The following is a 23,688-nucleotide window of genomic DNA, read 5'->3' on the forward strand; positions in this document are numbered from 1 at the left end:
AAGAGAGAGGGCGGTGGGCAGGAGCCTGGGAAATGAGCCCCAGAGCCAGTTCCTGACCCTCGTGGGTGTGTCAAAGCTGATCTTCCAGGAAAGGCGGCCTGGGAGGGCTAACCCTTAGGAAGTGAGGGCCGGGGGGGAGCTGATTTTTTGGCCCTTAGCAGAGCTGTTGCTGACCTGAGATACAGTCGACGGTTATCCCGAAGAGGTCGTCTGCACAGCCACCGTTTGCTGTCAGGTTGGAGAGAGAAGTGCTCCTCCCCATGGGTTCTTTCTATTTTGTGGCTTTTTCCCAGTTTAGCTGAGCAGCCTTTCAATGCAGATGTCAAGGATTACTAACATGTCTCCATTCTACAGAGCAGTCGGCCAGCTTCTGATTCTGTATTTGTTGGGGGACTACTCCTGTCGTGTGGCTGTCATGTTGTTAGGCCAGTGTCAGCCCAGCGTGGAAGCCGCAGCCCAAGGCACTGGGAAGCCTGTGGGGCTCTTGCTGCCAGGGCTCTGATGGGAGTCCGTGCGCTGTGAGAATGATGTCCGTTGAGCAGAGCCTGGCAAGGAGGGGGTGTTGCTGTTGCAGCAGTACATGGAATTTTAATGACGAATGAAACACGTTTTTAATTATGACCAGAGTTCTATGCTCTACATTTCTTCAAATGGAAATGTGTTGAAATGAATTTGCTGTTAATCGGTTGTCTCATGCAACACTGTGTGCTTGAGAGCAAAGTAGGATGTGGACTTATCTACAGAGCTTACCCCTCTCAACAGACTATGATCATTTGGATGGTGCTACACAGGAATACGTGAGAATTCGTGTGAGAAAGGTGATAGGTGCAGACCTGTGTGACCAGCAGGTGTTGGGGGAAGTTTAAGAAAAGCTTTTGGCTGAAGTGGTGTCAGGTGCGGGTGCTGAAGTGTGACGTCTGACTGGCTGGATGGAAGAGTACATGTCTCTGGGGCTGTGGGAAACAGATAAAGGAGGAGGTGGACAGATGTGGGTTGCATCATAGGAATGGCAGCAATTCAGGCAGACCCAGGATCAGGCTCCCATGGGGGAGGAGTAGACTTCAGGAGCCAGGGAGCGTGGGGCGGGGGTCATGCCCAGGCCTCTGCGGGGCTTGCTTCTGTGTCAGAAGGGCCCTGTGCTTGGCCTCTTTAAAACTGTTTCCTGATCCATAAAATGGGCACAACAAAATCTACCTTGTGACACTGAAGCTTAAATAAGATGATCTACATGGTGACTTCCTTCCCTTCCTGACACATCGTAGACTCACAGCTATGGTGCAGTGGCAGGCTGGATGGAATGCTGGAGCTGCTTTGTGCCTGGTGAAGCCACATAGATTTGTGCAGTGCTTGTGACTGCCTCTGAAAACCTTTGGTCATGGCAGTGGCAGCCTCGAGTAGCTCTTGGCATACATCTGTCTGTGGAGTGCAAGGTTGGCTGGAGCTCTGAGGCCATTGATACTATCCAGGGTTGAGCTGATGGGACCCTAAAACATTGGGGAAGGCAGAGAGGAGTTGGCTGCCAGAAGCATTGTAGCTTTCTGGCTTCGAGAACTTGCTGATTTATGGACATAGGAAGATAAACCCAGATGGCTCTAAAATTTTAAGTCCAGAAGAAAGGCGGGAGGTTAAAATTGCTGAGTAGGCCAAGGTTGCCCTGTCCCTTTCTTTCTGGCTATCGTTTCTCCTCATCCCCCTGCCTTTGTGGGCAGGAGGGCCTGAGCTGGCACAGTGGTCTATGTCATCGTGACAATGGCCGGTTATTACCCTGCAGTAAGAAGTCTTTCCACTTTATTTTGCAGCAGTAGTTAAATAAATTTAAGGAGTGATGGTGTAGTGGTATTTATTTCATTTTTGCTTTTTTTTTTTTTTTTGAAGTATCATTTTAACTGAATGTTATTCCCAATTTCACTGATCACTTTGAGAGGCCAAAATACGCTTTGGTTTGTTACTTTGTGTTTGACTTTGAGCTAGTTTATTGTCTCACAGGAATGCCAATTATTCTGTTGTCATACATCATTATGTATCTCAAATTGTGTTACTATAATACTTAGCTGAATTACCTCCCTTATTTTGGCTTTTACAAAACTAAAATCTGAAACACAGGATGGTGCATCTCCATTGAGGGTTGTTCACAAGTGTGACTTTTCCTGGCACGCTTGAGCTTCAGTGACATTATTTTATAGAAACACTTTGTAACTGACAACACAGCTTAGAAGCTCCTGTAAAGGGCAGGGTAGGCAACGTGTTATGCTTTGTGGGCCACAGAAGTCTCTGCATATTTTTCTTTTGTTAAAACTTCAAAGTGTAAAAATCACTTCTGGTTCTCTGGCCAAGGCTGGTTCGGGGATCACGGTTTGCAGACCCTTGGCAGCACCTTACCTGAAAACTGTTCTCCCATGCGGTGAGAGGAGCCCACCTCATTGCTACAGCTAGGAAGATGGTGCCCTCATGCTGGAATTTACTTCAAACAAACTTGAAAGCTCTGGCACCGCTGTTCATTTCCGTACTGTTGCAGGCCATCTAAAATATGGAGCGTGCCTTGGTGTTTTGATTTTATTACTCCTCTTGAACGGCTCTGAGATGGCACATCGCGGGTTAGACATTTTCAGAAATGATCAGGCAGAGCCACAACCATCTTGCAGATCAAGTGAAGTTTCTTTCTGAAAGCTTGTTACAGGCTTAAATTTCTGATCCCTTTCCATCCACTGATCTTGTATGATTGGTTTCTTTTTGCTCCCATTTGTGTCTATGAAACTTGTTGAACAGCATCTCCCCACCACAGTAGAACTTTAGCTCTGATTTCATGCATGAGTCGGTATCCTCACTCCTCATTTGCGAGGAAAAAGCGCTGCAGGTGCTGCGTGGCTTCCGTTCCCTCCCTGCGCGGGGATGGATCTGGGAGGTATTTGAGGTGTGTGAACTTGCTACCCCTAGAGCCCCCTTGTTCACTCCCCTGGACCACAGTCCTCCCTCACTGGTTCACTCTCCTGGGCCTCACTCCTCCCTCCTCCCTCCTCCCCTGGACTGCACTCCTCCCTCCTTTTTCATCCCCCGGACCACATTCCTCCCTCCTGGTTCACTCCCTGGACCGCACTGCTCCCTCCTCCCTCCGGTTCACTCCCCTGGACCGCACTCCTCCCTCCTCACCCCTGGTTCACTCCCCTGGGCCCCCACTCCTCCCTCCTGGTTCACCCCCCTGGCCCCCACTCCTCCCTCTTAGGGGCTCGGTAGTTTCTGCTGTGCTTGTGCCAACACCATAAGGCTGAGTGGCAGCTCCAGGGCTGTGGCAGCTCAAGCAGCTGTGGCGTTAGTGCAGAGAACTGCAGGGATGCAGCTGCCCCCTTACTGTGAAGCTTCGAGTATCGTAGTTGGTGTGGGAAGCTGGGTGGGACGTGGAAGTCACAGGATGAGACAGGAGCCTCCCCTCAGTCTCTGTCAAAACTTCTCAGCCAGGCATGGTGGCTCATGCCTGTAACCCCAGCGCTTTGGGAGGCCGGGGTGGACGGATCACCTGAGGTCAGGAGTTGGGGACCAGTTGGCCAATGTGGTAAGACCCTGTCTCAACTAAAAATTAGCGGGGTGAACTGGTGCCCACCTGTAGTCCCAGCTACTCTGAAGGCTGAGGCAGGAGGAATCCCTTGAACCTGAGAGGTGGAGGTTGCAGTGAGGAGAGATCATACCACTGCATTCCAGCCTGGATGACAGCAAGACTGTCACAGAAAAACAAAACAAAACTTCTCTATATCATGCTCACGGCTTGTAAGCAGAGGAGAGAATGTATGTTTGGCAGAAGTATTCAGATTTAGGAAGTCTTTTCTGATTAAGAGAATCAACAGCTCAGTTAATTATCTGCCGACTTTCAGTCGTGTTGTGGCTGGGAGCAGGAGTGACTGTTAAAACAGGTGCCTGTCTTTGGGAGGCCGAGTAGGGTAGATCACAAGACCCAGGAGTTCCAGACCAGCCTAACCAACATGGTGAAACCCCATCTCTACTAAAAACATAAAAATTAGCTGGGTATGGTGGTGTGCACCTGTAATCCTAGCTATTCAGGAGGCTGAGGCAGGAGAACTGCTTGAATCTGGGAGGTGGAGGTTGCAGTGAGCTCAAATCGTGCCACTGTACTCCAATCTGGGCAACAGAGTGATACGCTGTCTCAAAAAACAGAACAAAACAACCCCCCCCCCCAAATGGTGCCTGTCCTCCTTCCACGAGAGTTGGGTTTGATTTGGCGGCTCTGAGATGGGGCCCTGGATACATGGAATTCCAGATTCTCAGATGATGCTGATTTGGGCTCTGTGCAACCAAGTGAGTCTTAACATTTAGCTTCTTTCCAATTACAAAGAATTGTTATCCCTTTCTGAATAAGTCAGTGCATCTCAAAAGATTTGAGCCACTGGAACATCAGTTCTGAGATGGCTTCCTCAGCCATTGATGGTTTATGGAATGGGATTTCTGTTGTCCAAGCCTTGGTTAGGAGGCAGTACGTGCTGTGGATGAAATGTCTCTGGCATCACAGCAGCCACAGACGCTGCTCTGTGTGGTGCCCATGGCCACAGCTGCACCCCACTGGGACCCTCTGAGGTGCTGCCGTTGTCTTTGAAAACACAGCCTCCATGCCAGAGACTCAAGAAATCTCGGCCAGGGGTTGCTATGAAGAAAGCCTGGGCGTCTGTGTGCCAGGGTCTATGGGCCCTCGCCTCAGGAGAGGGCAGGAGAAGGTGCTGACACCTGTCTCCTCAGCACCGGCATGTTTTGCTATCTGAATGTGTAAGCGTCAAAGTCTAAGTGAACTGTCAAACTATCAGTGTGCGGCGTGTCGGTGCTGTTTGTTTGTGACGTGCTACGTGAGCAGAAAGGCAACTGTAATGCTTCAGGGTTTGGTGGAGCCTCTGGTGGGTCAGTGGCACATGCACCAGGTGAGCCAGTAATAGCAACACTGCTTCTGAGGAAGCCTGGCACTGTTACCCTGCGAGGGTCATGTGAAAAAGCGTGTTGGTCAGATTGCTGGCCAGGCTTTTAATAAATAGTAACTATAATTAGTTTAAAAATGGGCTAAAAAAATGTTTCTTCAGACACTCTAAAATGTAAGCTACTACTTTTTTTGGACTGAAGATCTTAGAAAGCCCTAAAATAAGGCATTGGTTTTAGAGGTTTCATTTTTATTCTTTTTTTTATTGGTGGGTTTGGAATCCGCCCCTCTCCATCAGGGTCCGACAGCATCTGAACGCCGGCCTTTGCAGGAGTCCAAGGTGCTGCCTCCAGCAGGAGAGCGGGTGATGCGGATCTGAAACAGCAAATCAAAGCTGGGTGCCCACACGGCCCTGCCTGCTTCCCAGCATGTGAAGTGCTGGTCAGTGGTTTCCTTCCACCCTTGGACTCAGTTATTAGACTGTTACATACCTCTGAGCAGGGCGCCAGCCTGGGAGGGTAACTCCTGCTTTAGTTTCCTTGCTGTGCTTGACTCCGTTTCGTGACCATAAGCACGCATTTTTACGCTTGGGTTTTGGGCAACTGCAGGAGTTTGAAATTTAAGTGCATTTGATGATATGCCTTTTAAAACTTACATTGTAGCATATCCGAAAAGCACGATTTTATATCCTTATTCCTTTAGCACATGTGAATTCCGTGGTTTTAAATTCTAGGTGAAGTTGGATTAGTCTGGAAAATGCCATCTCTTACTATTGGAAAAGCTGATTGCCCCTCATATGCCTTGTTTAAAAAGAGCTAAATGGAAAAGGGATCTTCTGGCCTTACTATAGTTGCCAACAGTTTCACTGCATGTGAATGTGTGGTTTTGAAAGTTTGACTCTGCATTACAGGGGTGTGCGTGTTTGTCTAGGCCTTTTTTTTTTTTTTTTTTTTTTTTTTTTTTTTTTAAGAACTCAGATACTGTTTCCTATTTTTAGGAGTCTCATGTGGTTTCCTCAGCTGAATTTAAACTTGTGGAAGGGTTAGGGTTAGAGCTGTATTTCAGTTGCTGTTGGCTCTGATGTGACTTTGTGGTGTCTGAGGTTCTGCCCAGAGCGTGGCGCTCTCTGCTGAGTGTTGCCTGTTGAAGGCCCGTGTGGAAACTTTCCCTGTAAGCTCGTCGACCCCAGCAGTCTTGGTTCAGAAACCTTTGGACTCGCTGAGACTTCACACAGCCTTCTAAATTTTCTTTTCATTTTAGTGTTCCCCATTCATTCAGATGTTTTCCAGAATGTAAGTAAGCTGCTGAATGCAGGGTGGGGGGTGCCCTCCGTTGGCCCTGGGGAGAAGCATCGCTGTTTCTCCGGACGGAGCTTCCCGCCCGCCATGACGTGCTCCAAGATGGAGCGGGTTCTTTGGCAGAAGTAACCATCAAAGGCCCACCTCTCAGCGGCAGGGTGGCTGTGGGTATGCGACCTCACGGCCATGCCGGCCCCTTCCCGTCAATGGCACCAAGGAGAGGAGCAGGGGGAGGCCTGGGATATGTGCTTCCGAGACTGTGTCATCCGTTTGTAACTAGACATGCAGAGATAGTGTTGGAGATAAGCAGGACACAGTGTCTCTCCCTAATGAGCGCAGGCGTGCCCTTGAGAGGGTCAGGTTTCTGTGCGGTTGATCCAGACTCAGCCTGGCTGTGGCAGTGCAGGTGACTGCTGGGCTGTGGCAAGGCTGCACCCATTGTCCATCTGAAATGGCCCCATTCCCAGGCTCGCTGTGCCAGCTGGGTGCCCAGGCCTGACTTCCTGCCAGGACGGAGGCCCCATGTATGTGGGGGACGGGGGGAGGTGGGGGTCCTGCTTTATTGCCGTATCCAATGCCACACAGGGTCAGCACTCAGGAAACGTGTGCTATGTGGGTCAGCGATTGAGTTCAGAAACCTGGAAAATTCAGCAGTGCAGGCTTCGGGCATGACCCGTCCAGCCTTCGGGCTCTTTCTCTGAATTTCTTTCCATGACATCCTCCTCATCCCAAGGACCCCTGTCCCCGCGTGACTATTGGCAACTTCAGAGCTTCCTCTGCCTCCCCTCCCAGGCCCTGGTGTGGCTGGGGCAGCTAGTGGCTGTGCAGACCCCACAACCAGTAGATCGTAGGTGCCAACGGCTTGGGCCTGGGTTACCTGAGCCAAGGACTCCAGTGCACGGCTGGATCAAAAGGCCTTGGGTTGCAGAGAGGGTGGTTGGATATTGAAGGACAATCTGCAAAGGAGAAGGGGAAATGGGTGTGCTGGATGGGCAACTGGAGAAGTCTGTGCAGAGCCTGGGACCCGGTGCAGTTGCAGAGCTGGCATGGGGAACCTGGTGACACGGCCAGCGTGCAAGTGGGCAAAGTCAAAGGCTTCAGACCGACATGGAGGGGCTGGTCTAAAACGATCCTCCTTTTCCTTTAATCCTAGCGACTGCTGGCTTACTGGGTGGGGGAATGAGATCTGTGGTGGCGGCGAGGAGAGACAGGGATTTTAATTAAACCCCTCTTTCTGGGAGAGGGGAGTAGCCGTCTCCGTAGAACGGTGAAGCATTGTCATCTCAGGCAGCTCAGGCTGCTGTAACGAAACACCATTGACTGAGTGGCTTATGAACAACAGGAATTTCTCACAGTTCTAGAGGCTGGAAGGCGGGATCAGGGTGCCACACAGGTGGGTTCTGGTGCGGGCCACTTCCTGGTTCATGCACACCTTCTCTCTGACCCAGACACAGTGGGAGGGTGACGGATTTGCTGGGCTCCTTTCTGAGGCACAAACCCCATTCATGGGGCTCCAGCCTTGGGAACTCATCACCTCCCAAAGACCACCTGACAGCATCGCATTGAGGGTGAGGATTTCAACCTGTGTTTTGGGGGACAGGCAGGCAGTTCCTAACCATCACTCTCTTTGTGTATTTCTGACTCAACATTGAGTCTGCATTCGGCTCTCTGCGAGACAGAGCCTGTAAGCATGTCCACATCGGGGACAAGGGAGCTGCCAGGGGTGCGAGAACGGGGTTTCAATGTCAGTCGGAGCTGCTTTCCTGGCACATGTACTCATAAGCTATCCTGGCAACATTTGCTCTTCACGAAGAGTCGATCAGGCAGTGGGGGCAGCGGGCGTTGTTGCCAGAAGCTTGGAACTGATGGGCAGCAGAGAAGGGGCAGAGGCCACGACCTTGGGGGTTCAGCAGTGCCAGGTGTCTGCCCTGTGTAGGCCTCACACCTGTGACTGTGCAGGGACTGAGCCGACCGGGGCTTGCTGGCCAGTGTGGCTCTCATGCAGATGATTATCGGGGTGTGCTTTCTATATAATGTTCCCTCAACCCCATGCCCACCCCACCAGTTTCTGTGCCTAGCAGAAATCATGCTGCATCTCCTTAATAGGAAGCTCTGAGTTGCCTATCGAGGTGTAGGAATAGCACGATTTGGCTCAAGTCAAAATACTTTGCAGTGAAGATGCATGGAAGAGGATTCTAGGCTTCCATTTGACGTTTTAGACTGCCTGAGTGTTACAGGACTGTCTTGCTTGTTAAAAAGCACCAGATGGGAAAGGGTACTGGTTAATAAAGGAGACTTTTTACATTAGCACAGAGAGGGTGGCTTTTGAGACAAATTCAGTGTAACGTAGGTGTGTTTGTGAGCCGTCAAAGGGACCATCTCTCTGCTGGCGACACATGTTTTCTGGTATTGGTTTTGTTCTGAAAAAGGATGAGTGGCATTCGGTAGAGTCATTCCAAAATTCACCTGGAAGGCGTCCACATGGTGCCTTGTTTTCTCCTGACATTCGGGCACCACGAGGAATTATTCTTGTCTTCAGCACTAGCAGGAGACTTTTCCTGAACATTCCTCTTTGGCATTGTGGGTGTGAAGGGGTCAGAGTGACCCTGTCTTCATGGAGCTTTCAGACACCACGGGGACAGTGTGGCACGAGTGTCAGGCTCGGGTGGGACAGAGGCCTTCCCCAGAAAACAGCTGTGGATTCCAGAACGGCCCTCGACCCCTCCTCCCTCTGTTCCTCCACGTCATATCTGAATTAAGGCTGTTCTATCATAGCGGGGGTGTCATGTTAACTGGAAGTGTGCTTTTCTTCTGGGCAGCAAATAAATTAATGGTATGTTTGCCAAGGACAGCGAGATTTGATTTGATGAATCCAGTGGGGAAAAGGAGAAGGGGCTTGGCTGGGTGGGGACTGGTTTGAGCACACACCATTCTTGGTGCCATCACTTTCTGCAGCTGAACCCTGCGTATGTGTCCCATTAATCTTGCTAGTCCAGTGTTACTGGGTCCTGGGAGTTTCTGTGGGCTGATGGCAACTGTTTACCATTGTGTTTAGAGAGGATAATAGAACTTTGTGTCAAAATCAGATGATAACCATTACCATGTGATTGCTTGGGTTGGCTGGGGCCAGGGATGCTCACAGCCTTTTCTGAGGACTAAGATCTTGTTTGAGACAGTCTCACTTTGTCGCCCAGGCTGCAGTGCAGTGGTGCCATCTTGGCTCACTGCAACCTCCGCTTCCTGGGTTCAAGCAGTTCTCTCTGCCTCAGCCTCCTGAGTAGCTGGGATTATAGGTGTGTGCCACCACGCTTGGTTAATTACAAAAATGTTTAATATAGGCAGGATTTTGCCATATTGGCCAGGCTGGTCTCGAACTCCTTACCTCAAGTGATCGGCCCACCTTGGCCTCCTAAAATTCTGGGATTGCAGGCTTGAGCCACTGCGCCCGGCCCGATCCTGACATCTTCTAAAGCTGCCTTCATGAACCAAAAGCCAGTCTATGTTTGAAAATCAGGCTTGAAGAGCCTAGGAGGAGAGGGATATACTTCAGCTAAGGAAGTAACTATGCATATGTTAAAAATATGGGCCAAAACCTACCCCAAATGTTAACTCTTCTGCTTTGTGTTTTGTATCCATTTATGGTTATTCTTTCAGTATTAAGATTTTTAAAGATTCTTTTGATAATTATGGATGAATTACTATTAAAACTGAGCTGCATTTGTAACACTTTAAAGAACTAATTGGATGACATTATTTTTCTCGGACGCATTTTGGATAGTTACATAATTAATGTTTATCTCTTTGCCAGAAATCTTTTTTTTTCCCCAGAACAGAAACCTGAAAAGAAACATTCCTTTGCAGTAAGTGCTAGTTCACTGTGTGACAATCAGTTTTTGAATGTGAGAACACGATCGTGTATTTTTGGGATAATTCTTGCTTAATAGTGATAATGCTAAGTGTTGAAATTATGGAACAATTTGTTTCTTTGAAAATTACTATTCGCCTGCTCACCAGGTGGGAGCTGATGAGAACGTGGATGTAAAAATTAAATTATATTTAGCTTGTATAAAATAAGTTAAAAAAAAAAACTTTTTTGTTTTGTGCTACTACTGAAGTTGCTTAGCTGTGGAAATGAGGTTATTGCAGGCACCTAGAATTGTATCTCCTTCACTTCCATGATGGGAAGAAATTCTCCAACAAGCACAGGAATCTGACTTTCTGATACTGAGACTCCTAGGCATGAAGTCCCATGGAAGGGGTGGTGATTACATGAGTGTTGGCGTTGATGTGGGCGTCCTCCAAGCCGGACGCGGGAGTAGGGATAGGTGAGCGTTGGCGTTGATGTGGGCGTCCTCCAAGCCGGACGCGGGAGTAGGGATAGGTGAGCGTTGGCGTTGATGTGGGCGTCCTCCAAGCCAAGAGCAGGGAAGGGCAGAAAGAACAGGCCCCTCAGGAGCCATGAGAAAATAAAGTGTTGGCAGCAGTGGTAAGGGTTGGTGTCAGGGGCCAGGAAGAGGTGGCGAAGGGGGCATGTGCCTCAAGGCAGCCCTGGAACCCACGGTCCCTGCGGTCCCTGCAGTGAGGTCTGGTCTGCAGGGGATGTGAACGGCCACACGGGGAGGCCCACAGACAGCCTGGACTTGGCTGCCTCAGAACTCTGGTGGACGTTGCAAATGGCCCCACAGGGTTGCAGTGCACATTCCTCGGACAGAAAGAAGATGCTTGGAACTGTTCCAGGCACGAAGCCAGTGCCCTGTGAATAGTGGCCGCTGCTGTCGTGACTGAGTGCCATCCAACTGGGGCCATTTGCTCTGCTCAGTTCACTTAATTGGGCCAGGAATGGGGTTGCCCTGCCTTCAACAAGCTTGATGCATTGAACGAGGACTCAGTTGATAATATACTCTGTAAATACGCTCTCTCGGCTAGAGTGAGCAAAGCCCAGGGAGCGGGTGGTTCTTCAGTATTAGACAGGTGTTTGTGGCAGGGCCAGCTGTGCGGCTGCCAGAGCCAATGTGACCAGGAAGCCTCTCCCCCCGGAGGTGGCCAGCATTCCTGTTAAACGTGGCGTAGGCAGAAGGCGGGCGCTGCTGGGGAACTTGCTCATGTTCCTGTTTTCTGATTGGAAATTCAAGGTTTCTGCACATCCTACATCGAAGTTGTACATTGCTAAGACTCTACACATTTCAACACTTGTGTTTTTTTTTCTGCTTTTTGGATCTATACAACCTGGCATTTGGCCGTGGCTTCCAGGACAGGCTGGATGCAGAGTGAAGTCCTCTCTGCACTGTCGATGTTTGCAGATGTCTTTTTGTATAAACTTTTTCTTGAGACTTTCAATTGCCATGCACATAACTCTACCAGTTACAATCGTGAGCTAACAGGGGTTTTTGGTTTTACTTGGATGAATGTTTAACATTTGTATGCTAGATTTGGGGGTGGAGGTCATTTATCTGCTTTTCATTTCCTCCTTGGTTATACTTAGTGACTTTCAGCTAAAGTGTGGAAGGCGTGGTACAGTGTGAATTGCAGGTCGCACTGTGGTGCAGTGGACGAGAGACGCGGGCTGCAGTGGTGTGCACAGTGCATGAGAGAAAAGAGACTTCCATCCTCAAGGGAAACACACAACAATTTAAAAAACTGATGATCTAGCTTACATGAGGTCCAACAAATTCAGTTTGCAAAGTTTAACTTCTAAGTTAATTTAGTAATTTTTCCCCTAAGTCATTAAGTTAGTAGCTTATGTTCAAATATATTTCTTTTGTCTAAAGCAAGTCATAAATTCTAAAATGAATGACTAAAGATGTAATAATTTAGGCATACAGCACCTGAAGAGAAAATTGACAGTATGCTAAAATATTGGATACAGATGCTTAAAAAATATAATGTAGCATTCTTCCAATGCATGTGCTTTTAGCATGTAACTTGGTGAGTGGTTTTGAGCTATGTTTGTAGGAATGTGTATCTTTGAATACTTCAGGGCACCACTGCAGATGTGTGCGTGAGATGTGTAAATACTGAATGTTCTTCTCCCTTCCCTTAAATGAAAAGCATTAGCTCTCTTTTTTGTATTTTTATTTTATTTTTATTTTATTTTTATTTTTGGAAGTAGACTCTTGCTCTTGTTGCCCAGGCTGGCATGCAGTGGTGCAATCTCGGCCCACTGCAACTTCTGCTTCCAGGGTTGAAGTGATTCTCCTGTCTCAGCCTCCTGAGTAGCTAAGATTACAGGCACCCACTACCATGCCCGGCTAATTTTTGTGTTTTTATTAGAGATGGGGTTTTGCCATATTGGCCAGGTTGGTCTCAAACTCCTGACCTCAGCTGTGATCTGCCCACCTCGACCTCCCAAAATGCTGAGATTACAGGCGTGCACCACCGTGCCCAGCCAGTTCCCTTCTGTACTGATTTATACAGTTTTTGCTTTTTTTTGAGAAGTGGTCTCACTCTGTCGCCCAAACTGGAGTGCAGTGACGCAAACCTTGGCTGACTACAGCCTTTACCTCCTGGGCTCAGGTGATCCTCCCATCTCAGCTTCCTGAGTAGCTGGGAATAGACACATGTCACCACGCCCAGCTAATCCTTTTTTTTTTTTTTTTGTAATTTTAGTAGAGACAGGGTTTTGCCATGTTTTCCAGGCTGGTCTCAAACTCCTGGGCTCAAGCGATCTGCCTGCCTCGGCCTCCCAAACTGCTGACATTACAGGCGTGAGCACCACATCTGGCAGTTTTTTTTTTTTTTTGGTCCTTCCAGGATTAGAAGTCGATTTTCAGAAAACCCTTCACACTTGCAAACTTAATTTTCCATAATAATATGCCTCTAGGATAAAAACAAGACAGAAACAAAGAAGTATGTGTGGACTGCAGTTAAAAATTTTCAACACAACATAGCTTACGAGAGGTGACATTTACAAAGAGCAGGAGGGCCCGTTCAGTGCCTTCCAGGCATTGGCAATGGCGGTCTGTGGGCGACCCTAAAGTGTGCAGCGTCCTGAGATGTGATCGTGGTGCTCACGCTTTTACCGAGGGCCTCGCAGGAGTACCGGAGGCGGCTCTTCTGCAGGCGGCCAGCCAGGCGGCAGCTGCTGGAGAAGGAACAAACGGTAGAAGACAGACATACACGATGTTATTGTGGCAGAGAGGTTAAAAGCAGGCTCACTTTGTTCTTCAAGTTTTAAATAACTAATAATGAAGTCCTTAAATATGTATTGCATTTCTGGATTTTACAGCAGTTGTGGGTGTGTCTTTCTCTCTAGCTCCCGTTTGGGTGCTCCCTGTGAAGAGAGCTCAGAGATGCCACCTTTCTTTGTTGAGGTGACAGTGTCTGGAGAGCTGTGAACCCCGCGGTGAGGGGCGGGTGACTGACCTGGGGGGAGGCTGGGTCAGCGTGGGGATCCACCCCCACTCCACCTTCCTGTAGGGAATCCAGTTGTAAGTCTTTATGATATGGGTAAAAGGAACCTGGAAGAGGTGTTATTTTTTAAGAAGTAAGTGCCATGCTCTTTTTTCCTCATTCTTCTCCGTGTTTAAGCAGCATTGAAGGATAAGGCACTACTAGCATGTTTGTTTGGAAACGATCTTGTTGGTTATTTTACATTGAATATGATACTAAGGTTGCCTGGTAACAGAAGTTTCCCTTAACAACATGGAACTCTGTTGAATCTATTGTCCCATTGGCTAAGCCTTCTGAAGTCAGTGCGGTGGCAGCTGAAGAGGCCGCTTCCCCTTGGAGGAAGCCCCTGGATTGGCAAGAGGCAAGGCCCTTGACTGAGGGAGTGAGGCCAGTTTGCAGGGACCCCACATGGCACCTGCGGCTCTCTCCTGCCCCCTGCTGGCTGGCCAAGCAGCCTCGCGACAGTGTGCTCAGTGTGAATGTTCACTGGGCAGGCCAAGGCTTTTGTTCCAGAAACACTGACTTCAGAAACGGCCGGCCGTGTGTGTGGAGCATGGCTTACGTGTGTCTTAAACCTCTTGAACAAAGCAAGTTGATGTTTCAAATGCAAGAAACATCATTTCCTCCCATTGCTTTCTTTCATTTATTTTAGCAGTGTGTTTCTTCTGTGTTAAGAATGAGCCAGATTTCCCCCTCACCCTTTTCTAGCTTGGCTTTATGTCAGTCACACTGGCCAGAAGAGGGTAAATTTTTTAGCTTCTCTGCCTTAGGAAGAACCTGTCTTTATTGATTAAAAGTGAGAGGATATATCCAGTCCTTGGGGTCGTGTTTCTATCCCTGCTAGACTAGGGGAGTGGTGAGCACCATTTCTCTGGAGACTGCCTCTCCCGCCTGCGTTGAGTAGCGAGGCCGCAGGGTCAGCTGTGGGAGCCTGCAGGAAGGGGTTTGAGTGCCTGGTACGTACGAGCTCTGGGACAGAGGCGTGCCCACTGGGGGCCACTGCCTGGAACCACAGCCTTCCTGGTGAGACGAGAGGTTCTGAAGAGAGCCGAGATCATGCCCTCCTGGGCAGGCAGTTTCACCAATATGTGCTTTGGAAGGAGTGGATTCTGCCAGTCATGGGCGTGGTGCTGACACCCTCATGGTGGCCCCCTCCGGTCCCTGATAAGCTGACCCAGAGAGGGTCCTCATCTGCAAATGGGACAGTGGCCCCCTTGGCACATGGGGTTACATCAGTGACTTGGCCGCCTGGTGCCTCCTGGAGAGCAGCCGCTGGCCTTTACCTTAGATGTTCACGTCCAAACCAGCTCCAGAGTTTGCATGAAAACTCCCAGCCCTGTTGGAGACTCCTTAGTTCAGCTTGGCACAGAACCTCGGAAAACAGCAGTTCTGTTCCGGGTTCTTCCTTCAGAACTGAGTTCCAGTGCAGGGAAGGGAGCGGAGGGGCCGTGAGGTCAGCTGCAGCCTCCTGTGCCTCCCACTCGAGCTGAGGGCCATCTCTCTCCTGGGCTTCTCCCTGTCGTGTTCCCTGGTGCTCTACTGGCTTTGCAGAGGTTGGCAACGGCTCGTTCCATGGACTTCCTTGGGCCCCGCGCTTGACTCCTGTTCACTGAATGTCGTTAGGGTCCGGCCATCGCTGGCTTTGCTCTCCTTTAGCAGTTTCTAGATGTCCAGGCTTGAAACACTGCAGGCAGGCAGGGCCATGCTTGGGATCAGCCTTCTTCTTGTCAGTACTACTTTGACTAATTGCCTGAGGCACCGCCGGAGGGACTTGCTATTTTTAGAAGCTAATTCAGGTTTAAGACACCATCTAGGTAATGAGAGAGTTCAGGAAAGCTGTATCTGAGCTCCAGTAAAGGCGGACTCTTCCGTCCCAGCTGTCACTGTGTTTACACTCAGAGGAGCACACGATCGGGGGCGTGGCTCAGGTGTCAGCGCTGCGCTGTTCCACGCACCCACAGCAGCAGCCTGGTGGGACTAGAACTCAGACACGCTCGGGCACAAATCAGCCTCTTGGGAGAGCTGCTTACCTGCAGAATTCTTTTGTCATTAAGTGGTTGATGTCATTCTTTGAATGAGTGACAGTAATTCCCCACCTCAGGGTGGGCTGTGGGGGAGATTCAGTTGGAAAAATAACCCATAAGGCTTTGTGGCTCTGGGGGTCCTGATGCCCCACCCACATTTTCCTTCCCATGCCCGGGATTCTCTAAGACAAAGGGCAAGTCTTAAAGCCTTACGACATCCTAAGTCTTAGATCGCAATTAGAGAGAGAACCCAGTACAGGTGGAACAGTGACACCCTCAGAATTCTGCACTGGCCCTTCAAGAAGGCAGTTGTGGGCTCTTTGGACCCTTGACGGGCTTCTGTCCTCTGTCCTTCCTAAGCACAAAGATGGGAATTCTTCCCATTGCCTGTTTCTCTCCCCATCTCGGCTTCTACACAATGCAAAGTGGCCCGCTAACTAGAGCCCGTGTTCACTTTTGAACACATCAACCAATTATTTTGGGAGGAAAAGAATCTGCCAAAGAAACGAAGTATAGGTTGGAATGGTTTAATGAAGCCTGTGTTTATTCAACAAAGTGTGTTTTAAAATTTCATCCGAAGATCTCAAGTGAAAATTTCCCAGTGGGTGTTAAACTTTGGTGCACAGACTCTCATGTGGCCCCCAGTCTCAAGTCCACACCCCCACTTCATGCTTTTACTCTTGGCTGAGTCCCATGGAGGCCGGTTAGGGAATCCTCCAGGATCAGCCCTTGACCAGGATGGCTGGCTGGCTGGAGAATACTGTGCTTATGTCATTCAGAGACAAGCATTTCTTGAGCGCCTGCTGTGGGTGCTTGGCCGGGTCCTGCTGATGGTGCAGTGGTGGAAGTCCAGCCCACAGTTCCTGCCCTCATGGAATTTGTAGCCTAGTGAGGACTGCAAGTCAAATAACCACGAGCTAACTGCAGGGAGAGACTCCAGGGTGATTTCTATGAAGAGAGGACATGGGGTGCCCCGAGAACCCCTGACAGACGAACTTTGCCATTAGAAACCAGGCGGCATTTTCGTGAGAAAATGACATTTCCCTCCTGGTCAGAGCTGAGGAAGGTGCCTGTGTGTGTTCCGTGGCTGCTGTGACCCTGACCACACACCTGGGGCTGGAAAATAATACTCACTGTCACACAGTTCTGGAAGGCAGGAGCCATGGACTGAGGCCAGTGTTTGCTCCAGGAGAGTCCCTCGTGGCCCATTCAGGTGCCCAGAGCTGCGGGCCTTGCCCGCCTTGTTCCCTGGTGCCGCCTCCTCCCATGTAGGTGTGCAGCATCCTGCTCCAGGGCCTCTACACCCCTCATCTGCTGATGCAAGTGGTGGCACTTAGGGCGCACCTGGATAGTCCTCAGGATTCCTTTATCACCGCATGAGGGAACGTTCTCAGGTTCCAGGCATTAGGACCGGGATTCCTTTGGGGGCTGCTCTCCCGCCCACCACTGTACCTGAATGCACACAGCAGCCAGCATATCCAGAGGCCCCAGGAGGACCTGAGGTTGCTGGATCTAGAGCGGGACCTGGTATCAGAAGCAGGCGGGGCCAGGGATTCCCGAGAAAGTCTTGACGTGTACTTGAAGTGAGCCAAAGGGTTTTGAATGACTGGATCAGATTTATGTTTTTTATAGATGGGTCTCCAGTCTGTGTGAACAGATTGGAGGGTGCCGGGATGGGAGCTGAGGCCCAGGCAGAGGTTTTGCAGAGTCCCAGGAGAGGGCGCTGCAGCCCGGACTCGTGTGTGGGTGGGAAGGTGGCCGATGCATTTCTCTGCTGCTTTTCTCCCCACTGAGCTTGGGTCCTCGTGGAGGGCGGATGGCAGACATTTCACTTGGGGACCTGATGCCTATGCATCCGAAAGACTCCCCAGGCACCTGGGTCTAAGAACCACCGTCTGCCTTTGAGTAGAGTTTCTATAAACGTAACATTCACCTGATGAACGGAAGATGGCCACAGATCTAAAATCACAGGGAGCTTTAATGGAAGAAAATAGAAGATCACAGCTGTTCCCATGGACTAAGCTGGTAGGTGAGAGCCCCCTAACTTCTCAGCTCACACCTAACGGTGTCCGTGTCTGGTGAAAGCTGCTTCAGCAGGGACAGAGAGCAGCGTGGAGTGAGCTGGCTTGTGGGGTCGTCTTTTCAGTCTCCTCTTATGGGTCCTGGGAGAAGGGAGCGGCAGATGGCCAGGCCCCCACCACAGGTCATTGAGGTCATCTCCAGGTGGCTGCCACGGTGGGGTGGGGGGGTTGGGGGCATGTTCACACCCACTCCAAGGGCACATCCCGGCTGCTGTACACCCTTCACCTCTGCGATGCTGGGACCGCATGCTCAGGCGCGGTGGGGGCCCTTGCTGCACTTACTCGTCGGGGAGCTCTGGGATGGTGGGTGCACCCTGGCCCTGGGCTGGAGTGACTGATCTCTGTGACCAGACCTGCGACCACATCAAGCAGTCTGCCAGCGGAACCAAGCGGTGCGTGTTCATCAAGTCCATGGGCGGCTACCGTGGCTACCTGGCCAACATGGGGGGCTCACGGCCGGAGCCGATGCCGCATACATTTTCGAAGAGCCCTTCGACAGCAGGGATCTGCAGGTATGTGACGGGGGCTGGCCTAGGGGGACCGTCCCCTTTGGATCCACTCGGTGCTGTGGAGTGAAACATCGTATCTAGGGTGGTTTGCTTTTCGAGGGGGCATGGAGACAGGTACTACAGAACACGCCATGCTTGATGCCCTTCGCATTGCCCAGATGCCTCTCCCATGTGTCAGGTGAAGGCGGACGTGCCTGGTTGAGGACACCTTCTAGTCTCTTGTGTGAAACACGAGCTTGTTTTTTTGATGTAGTCTGTTGTGTAGTTAATGTTTTCTCACTTCTGTCACAAACGATTTGAGCGCCTCCGCTAACAATCACCACCCACGTCTGCAACTGGCTCTGAAGCTTGCTGCAGCTTCTTTTAAATCTTGAGGCCTCTGATGCTGCGTCTGCCTCTAAACTGACACACACACGGCCGTGGTTTTTTGGCATCTGTGGCTCTTTTAGGGAAGAGTGTCACCGAGCCCGGGGTCTGCCCCTGCTTGGATGGCACAGCAGAATCCAGGCCTGGACCCTGCAGTGTTCAGTTACTAAACTCCATGCAGGATGACAGGCCTTGGCAGATAAAATGCAACTTGAACAATTGTCTTTAGTTAGTTATATAAATAAATATATAATGTTATATATTGCTCTGCAACCCAGGTTGGAATGCAGTGGCATGATCCCGGCTCGCTACAACCTCCGATTCCCAGGTTCCAACAATCCTCCTGCCTCAGACTCCCGAGTAGTTGGGATTACAGGCACGTGCCACCATGCCCAGATAATTTTTGTATTTTTAATAGAGATGGGGTTTCACCTTGTTGGTCAGGCTGGTCTCGAACTCCTGACCTCGTGATCTGCCCATCTTGGCCTTCCAAAGTGCTGGGATTACAGGCGTGAGCCACTGTACCCGGCACCATTGTCTTTTAAAAGGTTAGGATGTTACTTGTTTCTGGGCCAAGTAGATCAAGTAAAAAGGGCCTTGGCGTTGTCACTAATTATGTGACATGTGAATCACGAATTTCTTCACTATGTCATATTAAATACTTGTGGAGTCATTCACTTCATCATGATGTTTCTGTCAGCGGTGGGTCCCATAAGATGATATTGGAGCTGCCCCAAACAGGTGCACTGTTATTTATCTTTTATAGAAAGATTATATATATTAAAAAACATATGTTATATACATATATATATATTTTTAACTGTGCTTTTCTACATCTAGACATGTTTAGATACACAATTGCCTGCAGTATTCAACAGTCTCAGACATTTAGGTTTGTAGTCAGGAACAACAGATATGTGGCAGGCCCTGCCTCCTGGGTTTGTGAGAGTTCACTGTAGGATGTTTGCACAAGGCTCAAGTCACCTAGCAATGCATTTCTCAGAACATATCCCCCTGTTATGTGACTCATGACCGTATTTCAGAAATCTGTCCAAAGATCCTGCCTCACCAGCATTCAACCTGGCAAGAGCTTCAGAAGAGAAATTATGATTTTTTGTTGTTGTTGTTGAGATGGACGCTTGCTCTGTCACCCAGGCTGGAGTGCAGTGGCACAATCTCAGCTCACTGCAACTTCAGCCTCCTGGCTTCAAGTGATTCTCCTGCCTCAGCCTCCCAAGTAGGTGGGACTACAGCACCTGCCACCATGCCCGGCTAATTTTTGTATTTTTAGTAGAGACGGGGTTTCACCATGTTGGCCAGGCTGGTCTCAAACTCTTGACCTCAGGCAATCTACCCGCCTTGGCCTCCTAAAGAGCTGGGATTACAGGCATGAGCGACTGTGCCCAGGCTCCTACTTTGTGAAATTCTGCCACCGTGCCCAGTGACAGATTGATTAGATGTAAAAATCTCCATTTTCTTAGGATGAGTCATTAGAGAATTACCTCCCTCTTGTAATCCTCCCAAGATGATCTGATATAGGATGTTACCCTTTTCTAAGACAATCTGTTCCTTAAGAAATCTGTGTGTCGATGAGAGTTTACAAAATTCTCTGATCAGACACGGTTCATCAGGCCGTCATAGGAGATTCCATTGAAAGGCCACAGGTCGCTCTTTTCCTCTGAGAGCGCCGAGAGAACATCGTCATGAAAATAAGGAGCAATAGAGCCATGAATGAGCACTAGGCCAGTCACGGAATTATCATCTTCAGAGGGACCCTGTTGATTCCGGAAGGCGTTTCTAGTGGCCGCTGTGAGGGCTGCTCACATCAGTGCCCTGTGCTCAGCATTCATTGCTGCAGACGTGCTCTCGCCACCTGGGGAGGCTCCCCGAGACCCAAGCTGTGAGAGCTTGCAGCCTCCTTGGCCACGCTCACCACCACGTGTGGTTGGCACTTCCTGCCCTGCAGGACCTGGCACACAGTAGGTGCTTAGCAGAAGTTTATTGTCTGATTAACAAAATGCTCTTTTCCAGTCCAATGTGGAGCGCCTGACGCAGAAAATGAAGACTACTATCCAGAGGGGCCTTGTGCTCAGGTGAGTGAGAGACCAGGGCTGATCTTATGGTCACCGTAACACTGCGGTTCTTAGATTCTGCTCTGTGACTTTGGGCTGGATGAGTGGTAATTTCTTTGTCCCTGGAGTGCACTATACGCTGAGCAGTTGCAGAACAGAGTCGTGGTGTGTTGCTCTACAGACTTCCCCGCATTTAGACAACTAAAATTTTTGCTTTATAGTCTTACTCTTTTAGATATCTTAAAATCATTTCTCTAATTAGCACCTGATGTTTATGAAGGAAGAAGGAAATAGTCATCCCTCTTAGCCTCAGGGAATGTGTCCCAAGTCTCCAGTGGGTGCCTGAACCTGGGGATAGTACCCGCCCCCTGTATACATGAGGGGGTGGGTACTGATAACCATCTGATAACCAAGGCGGCTACTGAGTGACTCAGGGACAGGAGGCACAGACAGCATGGAGACTTAGGGCACAGGGATGATTTGCGTTCTGGGTGGGAAAGAGCAACACAGCACGAGATTTCATCACTCCCTGTTAGCTGGGCTTAGGTGAAATCGACATCCTGTGTCAGTTTGTTGTGTCACATTATGTGTCGCGTGTGTTGTCACTATACAACAAAACGATCTGCAGTGTATGCATACACCCAGTTAGCTGGGAGACTTTTTTTTTTTTTTTTGAGACAGAGTCTTGCTCTGTTACCCAGGCTGGAGTGCAGTGGCGCAATCTTGGCTCACTGCAACCTCCACCTCTTCCAGGTTCAAGAGATTGTCCTGCCTCAGCCTTCTGAGTAGATGGGAGTACAGGTGTCCACCACCATGCACAACTAATTTTTGTATTTTCAGTAGAGATGGAGTTTCACTGCGTTGGCCAGGCTGGTCTCAAACTCCTGACCTCAGGTGATTCGCCCACCTCAGCCTCCCAAAGTGGTGGGATTACAGGCGTGATCCCCACCATGCCCAGCCAAATCATCTAAACTTTTAAGTCATGCCAAACATCACCAGCTTTAGGATTCTTTTGTTGGTGAGGTTTGAGTAATGGGGATTTTAAGGGAACTGTCAGCTTTCATGAAAACAGTGACAACCCCACTACTTGGAAATGCTTATTCAAATTAAACACTTCATCGAGTTAAAAACTGGAGCTTCCTAAGATTTAAAATGGATTATCAGACATGTAATACCTAACTCACACACACTCCTTCCTCACAACCTCCTATTCTTTATACTTTTAAACCAGAGCCCGTGAATTTATTCCAGAGAGCTGATGAATCCCCTGAAATGATGATGAAATAGGAGGCGTATGTGTGATTTTGTTAAAGAATCCACAACGTTTATCAGATTCTTAAAGCTGCGACCCATCCCCACCCCAGATGAGTTTATGAAATCCTGATTGAAGATTTTAAAATATTGGAGATTGTTAGTTGACTCATTCCATTTATTAAAATCCTCCTCTTACTGGGCAGGGGGAACACTTGACACTTTTGCTTAACAGGCTGAGTTCAGGCTACAGGAAACAGAGATTGTGTTTTTTTCTGTTCCAGCTATCCGTAAAGACCTAGAAATAAAAACGTGAATTCTGTGAAATAGAAATCGTCATTTCTATTTAACAACAAAGTGTTACTGTATAACTGATATTTCATATGACTCTAACCACCAACAGGGTGGGGCACCCTCTCCATTTGATAGAAACTTTGGAACCAAAATCTCTGCCAGAGCTATGGAGTGGATCACTGCGAAACTCAAGGAGGCCTGGGGCAGAGGTAAGGGGTCCGCGGAGGGAGGCCGTCTGCCTTGGTGAAAATGCTGTCCTATCGGGGAGAAGTAGGGTATACTGGTTCCTTCTTCAGTCCAGTACTGAGCTGTGTGTGATGTTCTAACTCCTGCTGGTCTCTGAGCGTTGCTATTTAACCAACCTTGGATTCCTGGGATAAGGTCAGCTTGGGCGTGGGTAACATGTTCTCTTTTATCACTGCTAGATTCAACCTGAAGTTCTTTTGTGCAGGCTTTTTGCTCTGGAGATCTTGAGCATCAGCCCGCAGTTTCCCTCACAGTTTAAGTGGGGCCTTCTATTTTTTGGATGTATGTTAGGACAACCTCCTTGCAACTCCATCTGTCAGAACTTCCAGTTTTGAGGAAGATTTGGCTGCTGAATGAATTGTTCATGTTTGTAGAACTATGCATGTTTTTCCTTAAATCAGTTTTGTAAGTTACATATTCTAACAAATCTTTAGATAAACTGAAAATTTTTAAAAAACATGACATTTTGTATAATACAATTGTTAATTGTTCCAATGTGGCTGGTCCCCACTCATTCCTGAGTGGCTGTTTGTGCCAGCATCTTTCTTGCCCCCACCCCCCTCAGCTTTCTTCAGTCATACCAGGTGTGTGCTTTTTTAGGGCAAACCATTATCACTGCCAATGTGCAACGTAGAAGAATGACAGTCTACAAAAAACAGTGATGTGAACAGTTTCAATTGGTTTGTCTTTTTGAAGAACTGACTGATTCTTTCTACATCGATTTTCTTTTGCTAATTTAGCTATGGATGTTTCTCACTCCTCTGTGTGTGTATTCGTGGGCATCAATTTCTTAAGGTAATTTCCCTATTCCACTATTTAGTGAAAAATTCTCTCCACTGAGAGGAAAAACAAAAGCTGCTTTCCAGGAAGCCATCAGGGCGATCCCACAAGAGCAGAGCTGCCCAGGCCAGGCGCTGGCCACACTGTGCAGTTGTTCTCAGCTGTTCTCGGCCGTTCTTGGCCATTCTCAGCCTCCCCCAGGCTTCCAGGCCAGGTTCAGGATGGTTGCCAGGAATCTCACTTCTCATCTCGCCCCATGATTCTGCTCTCCCACCTGCCCATGTGACAGGGTGTTGTTAATCTTTTTTAAAATCTTTTATAGGAAAAAAATTTACCACCGATGATTCCGTTTGTGTGCTGGGAATAAGCAAAAGAAACCTTATTTTTCAACCTGTGGCAGAGCTGAAGAAGCAAACGGATTTTGAGTAAGTTGGGGTCTTATTGCCTTAGCAAACCCAGCCAACGTGAG

General features: G+C 49.1%; 1 protein-coding gene across 1 annotated transcript in view; it reads right to left on the reverse strand.

Moving 5' to 3' along the window:
* Positions 1 to 13,054: 13,054 nt before the first annotated feature.
* LOC140711303 (uncharacterized) overlaps positions 13,055 to 23,688 on the reverse strand; it is a gene marked incomplete at its 5' end in the record, with an annotated part of 54,517 nt that continues 43,883 nt past the window's right edge. Inside the window, one exon of the mRNA XM_073014263.1 lies at positions 13,055 to 13,288. Within this exon, the coding sequence (XP_072870364.1) occupies positions 13,215 to 13,288 (74 nt within the window). The remainder of the gene's footprint in view (positions 13,289 to 23,688) is intronic.

The sequence above is a fragment of the Chlorocebus sabaeus genome, unplaced genomic scaffold (genome assembly GCF_047675955.1).
Source record: "Chlorocebus sabaeus isolate Y175 unplaced genomic scaffold, mChlSab1.0.hap1 unalloc_scaffold_541, whole genome shotgun sequence".
NCBI classification, from domain to species: Eukaryota; Metazoa; Chordata; class Mammalia; order Primates; family Cercopithecidae; genus Chlorocebus; species Chlorocebus sabaeus.